At 62.5% G+C, this 15,151-nt stretch overlaps 1 protein-coding gene across 6 annotated transcripts in view; it reads left to right on the top strand.

Moving 5' to 3' along the window:
• Positions 1–14,657, top strand: part of Shisal1 (shisa like 1) — a 93,527-nt gene extending 78,870 nt beyond the window's left edge. For all 6 annotated transcript variants that reach the window (XM_005338590.5, XM_078052574.1, XM_078052576.1 and 3 more), the window contains one exon: positions 13,382–14,657. In XM_005338590.5, coding sequence (XP_005338647.1) covers position 13,382 — 1 coding nt within the window. In that variant the 3' untranslated portion in view covers positions 13,383–14,657. The remainder of the gene's footprint in view (positions 1–13,381) is intronic.
• The last annotated feature ends 494 nt before the right edge of the window (positions 14,658–15,151 follow it).

Here is a 15,151-nt window from a genome sequence, read left to right as displayed (position 1 = left end):
GGCACCTTCACGCCCAGCTGGGCTCTGGGTCAGGGCAGGGCCACACCCAGGTCAGGTCCCATGGCCGGGGCGCTCCCCGCAGTCCCAGCACCCCACCAGTTCGCCCCGCCAGCCCCTCAGAACCGTGCCGGGGCACCTCCTCCCGGGCCTCCCTGCCGCCCACTCTGCCCAGCAGAGCCGTGGGTCTGTCTCGCTGGCCCCGGGGGAACAGGGGCTGCGTCCTGCAGAGTCCTGGACGGGCCTCTGGCCCCTCCCTCGGCTCCCTGCCCTGGGCTCGCCGGTCACCTTGGGCCCCGTCCCCCAGCCTCGTTCCCTGTGTGAGACGGCGGAGGCCGGTGGCTCTCTGACCCTGCATCTGCTAATGGAGCCCTGACTGGGACAAGGATGGATGCAGAACGCTCTGAGCATTTCAGGGCAGGAAGCGCAGTCTCTTCCCGGGGAGCGGGGGGTGGGGTGTGGACAGAGGCTGCCGCCGGAGGAGGCCTCCCGGAGCCGTCCGTCCGTGGCATTTAGTGTGGAGTGCAGGCCTCCGGCAGAGCAAGGGCATCAAATATTTACAGACAGCATTAAAAATTAACCTCGGGATGTGGCTGTTCCCAGAAGTCAGGGGTGAGGAGATGGAGGAGGCTGCCGGCCGGGCACCAGCAACGGCCGCTCCCAGGCCAGCCCAGCTCCCGTGGCCCAGTCCCAGAGCCGCGGCAGCCTCCGCCCTGCGTCTGCATGGGCCCCTGGCTGTAAGCCCTCGGGGGCTCCCAGTGGCCTGCAGGCAAGGACAGGCCCTCGGCTCAGCATCCCCAGCCTGGCCCTTCCTCTCTGGGTCTCAGATTTGCGGGATGGAAAGGAATGAATCCGGCAGATGGGAGGAGGCCAAGGTGGAAGTGGAGACATTCCAAGAACCAAGGGCAGCTGATGCAAAGGCCCCGGGGCAGAGAGCAGGGCCCTGTGCCTCAGAAGGGAAGTCGAGGTAGCACAAGGGAGGGAGGGAAGGGAGCTGGAGGCCACCAGATAGGCTCCATGTCTGCAGCCTGGGAGGAAGGGGTAGCAGAGGGCCAGGAAGTAGGAAGGGGTGCCCTGGGCCCGACCGGTGGGTTGGTGGGAATGGGCAAGAAGTGGGGCACCCAAGGACTGAGCCAGAGGGCACATGGGGCGGGCTTGGCACTGGGGATCAGCAGAGCAAGGATCCTGGGTGGGAGGCCCCACGGCTGTAGGAGAGAGCAGCGCAGGAGGGGCCGGGAGGAACCCCCCAGTGGGAGGCAAAGCAGGAGGGTGTCAGGTCCAGAAGGCTCAAGACGAGCGCCCTGGGAGGGGCAGGGGCAGCCGAGGGGCTGCTGACCGCCCTGCTTCTGCCCACTGTCCCCGTGTCCCCACAGCACAGAGCCGGCTCCACGGGCACCTGGGCACCGTCCCAGCCCGCGCCCCTCCCCCTCCGCTGGATTCTGCACTTTCCGGACAGAGTCGGCTTCTGAGGGCAAGAAGGGGAGACGCACTCTGCGGGAGGCCCAGCAGGGGTGGCGGGGGACGGTGGCAGCTGGGGACACTGCACAGGATCTCTCAGGATGACTGTTCTTCTTGCCTTTTTCTTCTTTTGGTACCAGGGGCTGAGCTCAGGGGCACTCGGCCACTGAGCCACACCCCAGCCCTGTCTTGTATTTTATTTAGAGACAGGGTCTCCCTGAGCTGCTTAGCGCCTCACTTTTGCCGAGGCTGACTTTGAACTCGCCATCCTCCTGCCTCAGCCTCCCAGCTGCGGGGATCGCAGGCGGCGCCACCCCGCCCGGTTCTTCTTGCCTTTTTATGGACGTGGAAACTGAGGTTCCGGAAGGTCACGTGACACGTGCGCTTTCAGGTCCCAAGAGGCCTGTCCACCCAGCACAGTGCCCCATGTCCCTCACTCTGCCCCTCGCGCTCTAGCCAGCTACATGACCCACCAGCCTGTTGGGCTACAGGCAAAATAAAATTCCCCGGACAGGACTCTGTACCCCCTTTTGAAATTCCTTCCCCTTTCCCCCAGGGGGTATCAGGGATTGAACCCAGAGGCCCTTGACCACTGAGCCACATCTCCAGACCCACCCACCTACCTCCTTTGTATTTTATTCAGAGACAGGGGCTCATTGAGCTACTTAGGGCCTCGCTGAGTTGCTGAGGCTGGCTTTGAACTCGCGATCCTCCCGCCTCAGCCTCCCAAGCAGCTGGGACTACCCGCGTGGCCACCAACCAAGGCGCTATTCCTTGCACTGTCCTTTGTAACCTCCCCACCGCGCCCCCAGCAGAACAGTCCATTGAGGCTGCGGGAGAAAGGTGACTCCTAGTTAGGTAAGCGCAGAGGCTGAAGAGTGTCAGCTGTGTGCCAAGTTCACAGGGAGCGAAGAGGCCGGGCCACAGTCAGCCTCCACCTGCTCCAGGGACAACAGGTATCAGAGCCCCGGTGGGCTCAAACCCAGGCCCAGACATGCCTTGCTGCTCCTGATTGGCTCCCAGGGACCACGCCCCCATCTCTGGGCCATTCACTGTGCCAGGGGGTGGGGCACAGTAAAGGGCTCCTCCAATCAGGGCTCACCCCTGAGGTGGGTGGAGCCGGGTGGGAGGGGCTCCGGAGCCTGGGCGGCTGGGGAGCGAGCAGCGCCCTGTGGACCTCCGGCTTCCCACCTGGGAAAGGGGCCGTCGCACCTGGTCCCGGCCTGCGGTGCCACTCGGATGAGAGGTGCCGGCGCCCACGACCGTAAACGGGCAGAACTGCGCCGCGGCAGCTGGGGTTGCTTTGTGCCCAGGGAGGAGCGCGCACCTGCGCCACAGCAGTGTCCTCCTCCAGAGCTGCCGTCGCCTGCTTCAGAAGGTGCAGAGCAGGGACACCGGGCTGCCTCCCCGAGGCCCTGCACCCCATCAGCTGGGCGGCTGGAGGTGTTCCGAGATGGCGTCCTGAGGCAGTGTCACCGTGGGCATCGCAGAGAGCACTTGGGCTGTGAAAGGCATTGTTGACCATAGCGGCTTCGACGAGGGTCATGGCCCCACGGAATGTCACACTGGCACTGCTTGATGAACTTCAGCTACCAAACTTCCCAACACCCAGGCTTCCTGGCACCGCGACACTCCTGACCCCCAGCCCCTGAGTTACTTTGGCCCATTCTTGAGCTTAGCCGAGTGGAACGGGACGGTATGGCCTTAGGGCCTGGCCTGTCACCATAAGGTCGGTCACCGGTGACCAAAAGGAGGCAGATTGAAAGCTGCTGAATGAGGCTATATTGAGACTGGCTCCAGGCGAGACCCTGCACCCAGGCTCAGCTGGACTTGGACTTTTATCGGGCTTAGGGCAGGGAGAAAGGGCTTGGGACAGGGTCCCTTGTCCTCTTGAGGTTGGCCGGGGATCTTGCTGAGCTCCATGTCCTTCCAAGGTTGGTGAGAGACCCCGCTGATTGACAGGTGGTCGTCACTGCTTGTCTGTGGGCGCCTGATTGGTTGTTCTTTTGCGCATGCGGGTTGCCTGGTGCTTTGTTCCCTTAGCCACCGCAAACCGACCTGACAGTCACACCATGCTTTGTCCTTGTTGACTGTAGTGTGGCCTTCCTTTGTGTGGACGCTCCACAGAGTGTGCATCCTGTCCCCTGATGACCTGTGGGTCCTTTGCTCTCTGGGACCACATGAACAGCTGCTCAGGTTGCCAGCAGACCCCCGAGTGCATGGCTCTTGGGACAGCACAGGTGTGTCCTAACAAGGTGCCACAAACCCAGTGGCCTAAAGCAACACATGGTTAGCTTCCTGCCCTGGGCCAGGGCTTCCTCTGGAGACCCCAGCTGGATCCCTCTGCCCTGCCTTTCCCAGCTCTGGGAGGTGCCAGCCACGCCCCCCTCGGCAGAGGCCCTCTGCCCGGCTGCTGCCACGGCCACCTTTCCTTACTCGGGCCCTGCCTCCCTCCCGTGGCCCAGCCACATGACCCCAGCAACCCCCATCTGGAGACCCTGAGTGTCGCCCCAGCCGCAGAGCCCATTTTGATCTGTAAAGGGACAGGCACAGCTTCTGGGGATTGGGGACAGGGAGAACACTGGGTGTTGTGATGACGCCTGTGCATGTCCCTAGGGTGACAGGACAGGCGCGGATTCCGCCTCAGGACTTCCTGCCAATCACTTTCACAAAGGCCCAGTCTGAGTCCCACGGGAGAGCTCCTGCTGCGTCCCCCCCCCCCCCCGGGCGCTCACTGTGGGCAGCGTAGTCTTGGCCTCTCCCATGGGCCCACAGGGGGGCTCCGGGGGCCTCAGGCTCCTCTCACAGGCAGCACCACCTCCGCAGCCTCCAAGGACAGTCCCACAGGTCGCACCCTTGGGATCGCCGCGCCTCCCGCCAGTTCTCAGCGTCCCCGCACCCGCTGCCTGCTCCCTTTGCAGAACATGGCTGTCCCCCCCTGGGAGTCGCTGGCACCTGTGGGGGAGCGCCTGGCCCGCACGGCTACTGTCAGGGCTGAGTGCGGGAGCTGCTGTCTTCTTGTGTCGGGAGGCGGGGAGGGAGGGAGGCTGTCTGCAGCTCACCTGGCAATCACTCATGCTGGGCGGCACTCCCCTGCCTCAGCGCCCATTGTTGCAGGCTCCCCAGACCCGGAGCTTTCATTATGATTCAAATTGCCAGGTGCGCGGCTTCTCCTCCCAGGGATGCTGCAGACGCCAGCCCCGGCCTGCCAGCTGCGCGGCTCCTCTTCCCGATGCCAGGCTCCGCCTCGCAGGACTGCCTGCCCGCTGCCCGCTAAGCCGGATGGTCCCCAGCCAGGTGGCCGTGTGGCCCGGTGCTCAGCGGCACCGACTGGATCCTGGCTCTGCCCCTCACTCCAAGTGTGACCCTGGACAAGCTACGCAGCCTCTCTGAGCCCCAGGGTCTCCAAGCTGTGCGGATCGTGGTCCCCAGCTCTCAGGGTGGCTGAGGACACTGGGCCAGGCTGTGCATGGGGACGAGGCTCAGAACAGTGGCCCAACTCCCAGCCTCTGCTAGAACCAGCAACGGTCTCCCTCCTCGGCTCCCAGCGCCCCAGGTCCAGCAGGTGCCCGAGCCCAGCAGTTGAGGCCCAGCTCCTCTCCAGACGCCCCCTGCCAGGAATGTCTCAGGCCACCCACAGCCACCACTGTGACCCTCCACGTGGCCCTGTCCAGGATGCTCGCTCCTGCTCGGGGTCAGCATCCTGGAGACTGCCCCTGACCTCCTCCCAGGACAGGACCCTGGGGACCCTCGGGAGCCCAGACCCTGGACACATGCCACTCCTGCTTTGGGGTCCTGGTGTGGCTCCAGCTCAGCTCTCCAGGGCAGGGCGTGACTCAGTTCCAGGACCCCAGCACCCAGCCCAGGCCTGGATGGAGAGGACGTCACAGCAGCCAGTTCTGCAAGCCCAGGGGACCCGTCGGTGGCCAGCGCCTGGTCTCCACGGGGCTGGTTGACAGTGAGGGGCGTGTGACCAGCAAGGTGGCTGAGAGGGCAGGCCGCCCCGCAGCAGGGCCACGGGCACTCGGGTACAGAAGCCGACAGTCCCTCGGGACGTTCCCTGCTCCCGTGGGTGCTGCACGGCTGGGACAGGTCGCCATGGAAACAGAACAAAAACTGGCCTCGGCCCAGGATTCCCTCCGGAAGGCGGTGTGCTGACCGCGTCCCCAGAGCGGATGGGCGAACGCCAGGCCACATCCAGGTGGGCCAGCCGCAGCTGTTCCCAGCAGAGGGCCGTCCACAGTGGCACGAGTCCCGCTGCCCCCAGGAAGGGGTCCTGCCGGCCTCAAGTCCTATCAGGGGGTGCCCAAGGCCCCGGGAGGTCAGGCACTTGCCCAGGGTCACCAGCCCGTGAAACGCAGGCCTGGGATCTGAGCAGACCCCGACTTTGAGGCCAGTGGGAGTCGGCTGTGCCCGGGGCTTGGTGAGGGTGTGGGGAGGTGAAGCGGGGTCGGGCGCTAAAACTGCGCCTCGGAGGGAACCTGAGTCAATGTCGCTGGTTTTGAAATATCTCATTTGGTTCAAAATAATGTGCATAAAAATGTGGGTAAGAAGATAAATGATAAGAAAGCAGCCCGGGCCCCCGCGCAGCGCGAGAGCCAGGCCAAAGCCACCGAGGCCCAGCTGCCCAGAGCCCCCACCCGCTCCGACTGGCGCTCCGAGGTGCAGAGCGCGTGTCCTCTCGGGCATGACTGACTGCAGCAGCTGCTGCCCTCCAGGGAGGTCCCCGAGGAAGGCTGGGGCTGAGGCCAGCGGCAGGGCAGCCAGGAGGAGGCTCCGAGGAGTGGGGACGCGGCCTCCCGCAGGAGGAGCCTCTTAGCGGGAGGGAGACGCTCACGCCGGGCAGGCGAGGAGGCCAGGCTGAGGCCCGTCCCCAGCCCCCAGGGAGGCCAGGCTGAGGCCCCACAGACCTGGCTCCCTGACAGGCCTCCCTCTTCCTCCACCCCTCAGTCCCTGGGGCTCCCTGTCCCTGCCCCCCCAGGCCAGCGCCACTCTCCAGGGCTGTGGGCACCACCACCCAGGCCTGGGCAGAGACCCTTCCCTTTCCCGCCCACGTGCCTGCGAGGCAGAGCCGGGGGTCTCATGTCGGGGCCTCAGCTAGAACGTGACGCGGAGGCCCACACCAGAGGTCGGCAGAACCCTGAGTCATCTCCTCTGTTTTGTCACCTATGCTTCTGTTCGTGCGACCCGTCTCGGCCCCATCCCTCCCTGCCACACACGGTACCATGCACAGGTCCCCGGAGCAGGACGCCCTGCTGGACCCTGCTGTCCCCGGGCTTCCCTGAGCCTCTCGGGCTGATTGCCCCAGGGTTACCTGATTCCACCAGGCCGGGTGGGGGACGGGCCCTGACCTCCTCCTGGCGTCCCCCCACCCCCCGCGGGACGTCATGCTGTTTTGCGGTGTTGAGAGCCACAGCCGAGTCGGAATGGCCCCTTTGCCAGCAGTCATGGTTGAGAGGCGGCCATGAGGATGGTGCTGGATTGACTCAACTGTGTATTAGACCTTTACTGTCCCGTGATACGGCGGCTCTTGCTGCCTTGGCCGCCCGCTGCTTTGGAGTTCCCGTTGAGTTCTCGCGGGTTCCGAGAGTGGGTGCCTGCGCTGCCCGGGTGGAGGGAGTTCCGGTGGGAGTGGTTCCTGGAGGAGCCGCGTGGGTGGTTCGGGAGAGTCCCAGGGAGCCTGTGTGGGGCGTGCTGGGGGAGTTCGGAAATGAAGTTTGTTCCTGCTGGAGTGGCTCGTGGTCTGTGCCCAGCCAGACCGCGGCACCGCGGCCCAGTCCCCAGGCCCAGCCAGACCGCGGCACCGCGGCCCAGGCCCCAGGCTCGGTGGCTTTTCACACCCCAGATCTAGAAGGCTGGGCTGGTCCCACCCTCCTGGTCCACGGCTCCCGCGTCAATGGTCACAATGGGACATCGCTGTGTCCTGAGCCACCACACGGGTCACCCCACTCTCCACGCCCACTCCTGCCCCCTCCCTGGCGGGGTCTCCCGGGGCCTCCACAGCTCTCTGCTGTCACATGGCCGCAGTGACCTCGAGGGCCTGGTTCCAGGGCCCGCAGACGTGGACGTCCCTGGAAGCCCAAGTCCTTGTTGAAAGGGACCCGCGCACGGCCCCGGGTCCTCCTGACCCCCAGCAGGGTCGAGGCTGGATCGTGGCCACGCTGCGTGGCCCCGGGTCCTCCTGACGCCCAGCAGGGTCGAGGCTGGATCGTGGTCACGCTGCGTGGCCCCGGGTCCTCCTGACCCCCAGCAGGGTCGAGGCTGGATCGTGGTCACGCTGCGTGGCCCGGGTTCGGGGCCCTGGGCACGGCCATGTCCAGCACATCTCCTTTCCAACGCTGGCTGGGCCACCCGCTGCCTCACGCTGCCTGTCACCCCGCGTCACGTCTGGGTGGCGGGTCCCCTTCGTCACTCGCGTGCCCACCTTTTGAATCAAGTCCTCACTGGGCTGATGTGATGGCTATTGGGGACAGTGCACCGTCTTGGGAACTGCGTTGTCATTGAGTGACCGACTGCTTGGGGCACAGCTTTAGGTTTTCAGGAAAATGGAGCCGAAAGCGCAGGGTTTCCTGCCCCCTCCCCCGCGGTTCCCATGACCACCGGCATCTCGCGTTTCTGTGGCTCCTCTGTGACAAGGTGACAGGGCACGGGTTACACACGGCTGGGACTGAGGGGCTCCTGCCCCCACTGCTCCTGCCGCAGCGTTCAGGTCACACAGGACAGGCCAGGTCCAGGCCTGGGGCAGACAGGCTGCCTGCGCTCTCGCACGTGCTGTGTGAGCTGGGGCACCGTGCTGAGCCTCTCTGGGCCTCAGTTTCCTCCTCTGTGCAAGAGGACTGACCTCGTGAGGCTCTGCTGAGGACTAAATGAGTGATCCCAATGGAGAGCTCAGAGCAGCGTCCAGCACAAAGTGGGTGCTCAGTAAGTGCTTTTAAGTGTGACTCTCAGGCTACATTACAGGGTTGGGGGCCGGAGGAGGGACATGCTTCTCCAGCACCCCCTGCCCCCACTGCGAGTTCTCAAGGGTTGGGGGGCACAGAAAACTCAGCCCCAGAAGCCCCGCCCTGAGGATCCCCTGGAAGGGGAGCAGAGGACACCGGTGCCCTGGGCAGGGGACAGAGTGGGTCACGGGCAGCTGCTGGGGCCGTTCCCGTCTGCATCTGCCCAGGTGCTGGCCCCGTGAGCCAGTCCGCGGGAGGAGGGCGCTATCCTGGGGTCGGAGGACGTGGGCACCGTCCCAGTCCTTCGCACGGGTTTCCTGCCAAAGAGAACACCCCGAAGCCTCTGCTGCTGTGGCCATCTGCTCCCGGGTGGGGACACCGTGTGCCCCGCCCGATCCTGGTGCCCTGGCGCCCTGCTGCCCAGGCCGCCCCCGCGGGCTTAATGGCATCTCTTGCCGAGACTCTGGGTCTCGCCCACCTGCCAGCAGGCTCTCCCTCCCGGGTCCCGGGTGCTTTCTCTTTCCTGGGAGATGCGTCCACTTCGCCAAGGTCCTCGGATCAGGCTCGAGGGCGAGGGTCGTCCCCTGAGTTCCCTGGACTCCTGTCCTGCTCCTCTTCGTGGCTTCCTCCTCTGGGCCTGGGGCCCTGGTGCAGCAGAACCAGGGGGAAGCGCCCTTCCACGGAGACCTTGGCCGTCCGCGCCCCTGCCCTGTGGGGAGCTGGGTGGCCGCCTGGGAGCGTGGACGCTGGGCGGGTCCAGGCTCGCAGGCGGAGGGTTTGCCTGGCAGGGCCGGCAGGAGGGGCTGGTCCAGGGTCCAGGGCTGTCCAGGGAGCGGCGGCGGGAGGTGCCCACCAGGAGATTCTGTGGGGAGTGCCTCACCGCGTCACGGGGCCAGCTGCGAGCAGAGGACAGAGGGGCCGACGCCCTGGGAACCGGTGCTGAGGGTGTGTGTCCCCGTCCAGGCCTGCGGGCACAGGTCCCGTGTCCAGCTCAGCATGGCCTGGGGACAAGAGCAGACTGTCCGCCCGGGTATTCTGACCAGGCCTCCCCCGAGAAGGCCCATCCTCAGGGGGAGGCCCCGCGGTCCTCAGACTGCCCTTCAAAGCCCACCCAGAGACCCCTCGCGACACGCCCAGAAGGACTTTAGTCCCACACGTGGCGCCCGGCCGCCCATGGAGGGTGGCACAAGGTGGACCACGCAGCTGGAGAGGAGGGAGCAGAGGGGCAGCAGGGCTGCGAGGGCAGCGGGAGGGAGGCCGCTCGCTCCCTCTGGGTGGGGTGGGACGGGGCGCCCTGTGACCAGACCCGCAGGCAGCACGGGGCTTCAGACGCGGTGTGGGAGGGGCCAGAGGGGACCCCGGCACCACCAGGTGAGCAGCTGGCAGGTGGCATGGTGCCACCGAGGCCGGGACATCTGTGGGGAGGGCTCGTCCAGGGAGGAAGACAGGGACTCTGACTTGGGGAACACCGAGTTTGAGAGGTCTCTCACACGTCCAGCTGGTGCCGTCGAGTAGACGATGCGGCTGTGACCTGGAGTGTGGGTGCAGTTGGAGGCCACACGGCGTCAACAGATGGCACTCACGGCCGTGGGAGGAGGTGCCATCTCAGGATGAGTAGAGATGGCCGGGGAAGAGGCTGCTGGGAGCGGGGCAGGACCAGCAGAGGGACTGGCAGACCAGGCAGGGAGTAGGGGAGGGGCCAGGAGACAGGCTGAGCCTCCAGGACACGAGATGGACCTCTCGAGTCAATGGTCTGAGAGGACGGGAGGAGTGGACCGAGACCTGACACTGGCTTTAGCAGCATGGAGGTTGTTGGTGACCTTGACAAGGGCAAATTCTGTGGAGTAGTTGGAGCCTTTTGAAGAGGTTATGGTAGAGTGGGAAGTGGAACGGGAGAGCGAAGGTACAGACGGTCCTTCCAACATGTGTCTCCCCTCCTAGCCTTCTGCCTTGTGCGTCATTGGATTTACCAAGAGTTAACATGATTCATTGTTTGCCAAAGAACCAGCAGCTGGATTTATTAGTTCCCTTTTTTTCCTTTTCTGTTTTTAACTCCATTTCAGTTTTAATTTATTTATTGCTTTCTTATATCTATATTGGGTTTATTTTGTCTTCCTTTTCTGGCTTTTTGAAATGGATGATTAATTCATGCATTCTTGTGTATTAATAAAAATCATTATTTTATTAAGGCTATGAATTTTCCTCTGAGCATTGCTTTGGCTGCATCACCAGTTTCTGAAAATTTTTTTTATTCCTAAAAATGGTTTTTGAATTTTTGTTTTGAAAAGTTTAATTGTTATTGTCTAAATATTTTGCAATTTTTATTTATTTATTTATTTTGCTCCCTTTGATTCAACAGTTATTGGAAAGAGTTTACATACTTCTTGATGCTACAGTTTTGTGTGTGTGTGTGTGTGTGTGTGTGTGTGTGTGTGTGTGTGTGTGTGAGTTTGTGGTTAGTATTCTCAAATTCTATTATACGGTAATAGAGAATGTCATTCTGTTTCTACTTTTGAAAATTTAGGCCTGATAGTCCCTTTTTGTGTGTACATTTTCAAAAGCATTTTTATAAATATCACATTGTCTTCTACACCCACCCCCAGACACACACACACACACACACAGTCATTGGCTTCCCATATTCTTACTGGTTTCCGCCCCTTCGTCTGTAGTGGGCTGAGGAGGTGGGTGAAGACACAAGGCTGCAGCACAGTCTGCCCTTTCTTCCTCCATCCCCAGCGGTCCTTGCTGACTCATGAAGCTCCGTCACTGCGGTCAGCTCTTCCTGACGACCTTCATCCTTCCTCCCTTTGCTCTTTCTTGCCCACCTTCAGCTTCCCTCAAGCCGGAGCCCTGGTTCCCTGGGCTGCATCCGTTTGTGTTTCTGCCCGTCCTCCCTTTTAAAATGGGACACAGTTCACGTGACATAAGTTTTAGCCTTCAGCCACTTTTAACCACACGGTTCCGTGGCCCTGAGTCCCGACCTCTCTGAGTCGCTCTGTCCCAGGCACCTTGTGTGTCCAGTCTGAGGGTCCTCTCTTGAGCCAGTGTGTGTGGCTCGTTGACGTCCACTGACGGGGCGGACGCACTGGGTGAAGTGCCTCCTGCTTTGGTGACTCCTGGGGGTGCCGTGTCCCCCAGGTCCTGTTTTCCTGGTTTTACTTTCTGTGTGTGAGCTTCTGATAATGTGGAAAGCGGTGTTTTGGGGTCCGTGGCCACCTTCGTGATCACAACGCGACACCATATACTGAAAATCCGTTTTTCTTAGGCAGGACTCATTTTCTCCCTGCTAGGGAGGAGCTCAGAATCCAGAATTCTCTGCTTCCCTCCCTTTTGCTCGCAGCAGTGTGTTTTGGTTGATCACTTTCTGTTCACCTTGAGGCCTCTGGCTTCACCTCAGTTTCTGAGTCCCCAGACCGTAATGGAACGAGTGGCAGTTGTCGGCACCGCCCCCCGTCTCACCTCCGTCCGTCCCCGGTCTTTGCTGTCTTTTTCGTCTCTCTGTAATAACCCCACCCGGGTTTCCCTCAGACGTGGCCCTAGAGTTAAAGAGACTGTGCTCATTGCCAGGGCTCTTCTCAAGAGTGACCCATTGCCCCTCGGTGTGCCTGAGTGTCCTCTGTAGGGTATTCAAGCAGGGCTCGTGGGAATTAGGATCTTCAATACGTTCAACAGGTTTTTGCTGATTTCATGATCACAAGATGGTTTATCAGGGCTTTAAACTCTTGGCACACTCACTCACTCAACAAATATGGATTGGGGCTGGGGATGTGGCTCAAGCGGTAGCGCGCTCGCCTGGCATGCGTGCGGCCCGGGTTCGATCCTCAGCACCACATACCAACAAAGATGTTGTGTCCGCCGAGAACTAAAAAATAAATATTAAAAAAAATGTTTAAAAAAATATGGATTAAGTCCCTACTGTGCGCCAGCTAGCCCCTGGCGATATGGCGATAAGCAAAGCCTGCAATCACCGTGGTCCTCTGTAGCCCAGCGGACTTCCGCTACAGGGCATGGGCTGCCGCGTGACTGCCTCGTCTGCCAAGGAGAGACTGGTGACTGCGGCTGCTCCTCCGTGGGCAGAGGCGGGATCGTGGCTCCTCCGCAGCTGGGTGGTCTTCTGCTTCTCGTAGTGTTGCCCGCGACAACTCTCCTGTCAAAGCTGAACGTGTCCCCACAGGCCGTCTCCACACTCCTGCCCCTGCCCGCTGGTCTCCAGCCATCCAGGCGTTTCAGGGCACCTGCGTGTCCTCCCCATGACTTTGTAGGACAGGGGCATGTTCAGTGGAGTGACTCTGAGATACATAATGGGTTTTGTCATCTTGCAGATGGCATCTGTATGTGTTTCTAATATTTCCAGTTTGTGATGGCAACGGGGACTGGGAAATTTGTCACCCAGCCAGAGCAGTTTTGAGGGCCGCGGGGGAACGATGTTAAAAATCTCGTCAGCACAACCTGTGTTAACTGAGACTGTGCCCAGACAAGACGGCCCACGGTGACCTGGTGACTGCAGACTGTGCCCAGACAAGACGGCCCACGGTGACCTGGCGACTGCAGACTGTGCCCAGACAAGACGGCCCACGGTGACCTGGCGACTGCCTGGGTGGATGACGCTGTTGAGTCTTGTCGACCTGGTGTCTCGCAGATGGGACTCACCCCTTTACATCTGCTCGGTCGTTCTGATAGACGTCCTGTGGGTCTGTTAGAGTTTCTAGGTGCTTGTCTTCAGTTCACTGCGATCCTGGTTCTGTTCCAATCCTGTATCTGCATTTTTCTTCTCTTATTGCATGGGCTAGGGCACAAGTGCTGTCCAGAGCCACAGGGACAGCACCTGTTTTGTCTTGCTCCCAGAATCATAGTCACATGATTCACCAAGTCCAGAGGTCACAACCTGGCCTTTTCTGTCCCTCAGACCCCAGACAAATGACCCCAGCAAGTTCCCATGGAAGAGACACCAGGTGATACTTTGTTTCCTTCTGTTTCCTCAGAAAACCTTTTCGCCGTGCCTCAGGATGGGGGAGGTGACACCCGAAGCACCCGGTGCAGCCTCCAAGGACAACTCAGACAGAGACGCCAAGAGGAGCCCAGGCGGAGGCAGTGGCAGAGGAGGAGACGCCGTCGGTGCCCGAAACCCCCCTCCACGGACTTCTAGCATCAGGAGCAAACTCAGGGCTGGGGGCCGGGGTGCAGGGGGGGTCCCGGGCCACCCGTCCGCAAGCAATAGTTCTCCCTTGGGCTGGTGGCTTCCGAGGGTGACTCGTGGACTCGGGTGACAAGCACAGAGTGACCCTGGCCGACTTGAGCCAGAAGGGTTCCAGCCGGGGGTCCCACCCGGGGTCCACGCACCGAGGCCCCCTCACCTCTGCCCCCTCCTGTAGTGGCCCGGGGCCCGTGGTGTCCGACATCGGGTGTGAGTGTGAGTGTGTGCGTGTGTGTGATCCAGGGTGTGTGTGTTTGTTCGTTGGGTTAGTTCTTACTGCGGTCCTCCTGCAAGTCCTCTGATGGGCACAGGTCACCACGTGGCTGGGGTCCTGCCAGTGTCCTCCTCTAGGGCCCGGGCTTCCTGCTGCAGTCAGCAGCAGGGTCCAGCTGGAGCTGGCCAGGTGTGAGGCCAGCCTCCGTGCCTCAGGGGCCCTGGGGACTGGACAGTGCCAGCAGGTGGTTCTTAGGGACTCGTCCCCACCACGGAATGGTAGGAGCCCGCCCCAGCTGGCCGTGTGGAGGCCGTCCACTGCCACACACAGGAGCGGCTCGAGTGGGCAGGCTGCCGGGGCCACGTGGCCAGCAGGAGGTCAGCCCTCGGGCGCAGAGACCCAAAGTGCTCCACAGCCCGGGGCCGAGCGCCTCCCGCACGCCGCCCAGGGTCTCAGTGCTCAGCAGGTTAAGCGCCTGCCCTGCTGGACCCTGTGCCGGGCACTGACGGGATGAGAGGCGAGCCGGGCCTGGGGTCTGAGAAACTCGTTGACCTTTGCAGACAGGGTGACGAGGCCAATGGAAAACCAGAGCGGAAGGTTCTAGAAGGTTCTAGAAATCCCTCCACCTGAAGTTGGGACTTCCACGTAAACCTGTAACCTTTGCCCATAGAGCTCACCCTCACCACCCCCTGCCCTGCTGCTGCCCCGGGCACACAGGGAAGAACAACGGGGGACAATCCCGTCGTCCCCAGGGCGGGCTGCAGTGTAGACGTGCTCCCTCCACAGTGTTAGGCCAACTCTCCCACCTCTCAGCTCAGTGGCCCTGCTCAATAAACGTGTGTCCCTCCTGCTCCCGCCGCCTCATTTCGTCGGCCCCACTGCGCGCACACCGTCCCGCTCAGCGGAGAGCAGCGCCCCCAGGCCCTGAGGCTGGCAGTGCCGGGCGGGCAGGCAGGAGGGCGGCCGTGGTGGGGCCTGCCGAGGAGTCCGTCCGTCCAAGGGACAAGGGAGGAGGCTCTGTGGAGCTGGGCAGCTGGGCGTCTCAGCCGGGACCTGCGTGGCGGACCTCGCGGGAGTTCCAGATGACAAAGGGGCACACGCGGGAGCGGAGGCTGGTCCTCCTGGGCAGCGGGCGGCCCCGGCTCCAGCCCAGCCAGACACTCCCCGGGGCCAGCAGGACGGGGTGCGGGTGGCCACGCCCTGCCCACAGCGGGAGGGCACCCGAGGGCCCTGTGACCGCCCGACGACCCTCATCCCACTGCCTGTCCTTCCCCGGCTGGGCGGAGTCCCCACGCGGGGCCCTGCTGGAGCTCATGCCTGCGCAGGGACGAGGCGTCCAGAGGG

The sequence above is a fragment of the Ictidomys tridecemlineatus genome, chromosome 6 (assembly GCF_052094955.1).
Source record: "Ictidomys tridecemlineatus isolate mIctTri1 chromosome 6, mIctTri1.hap1, whole genome shotgun sequence".
Classification (NCBI taxonomy): Eukaryota; Metazoa; Chordata; class Mammalia; order Rodentia; family Sciuridae; genus Ictidomys; species Ictidomys tridecemlineatus.
This window is presented reverse-complemented; position numbering and strand designations above follow the sequence as displayed.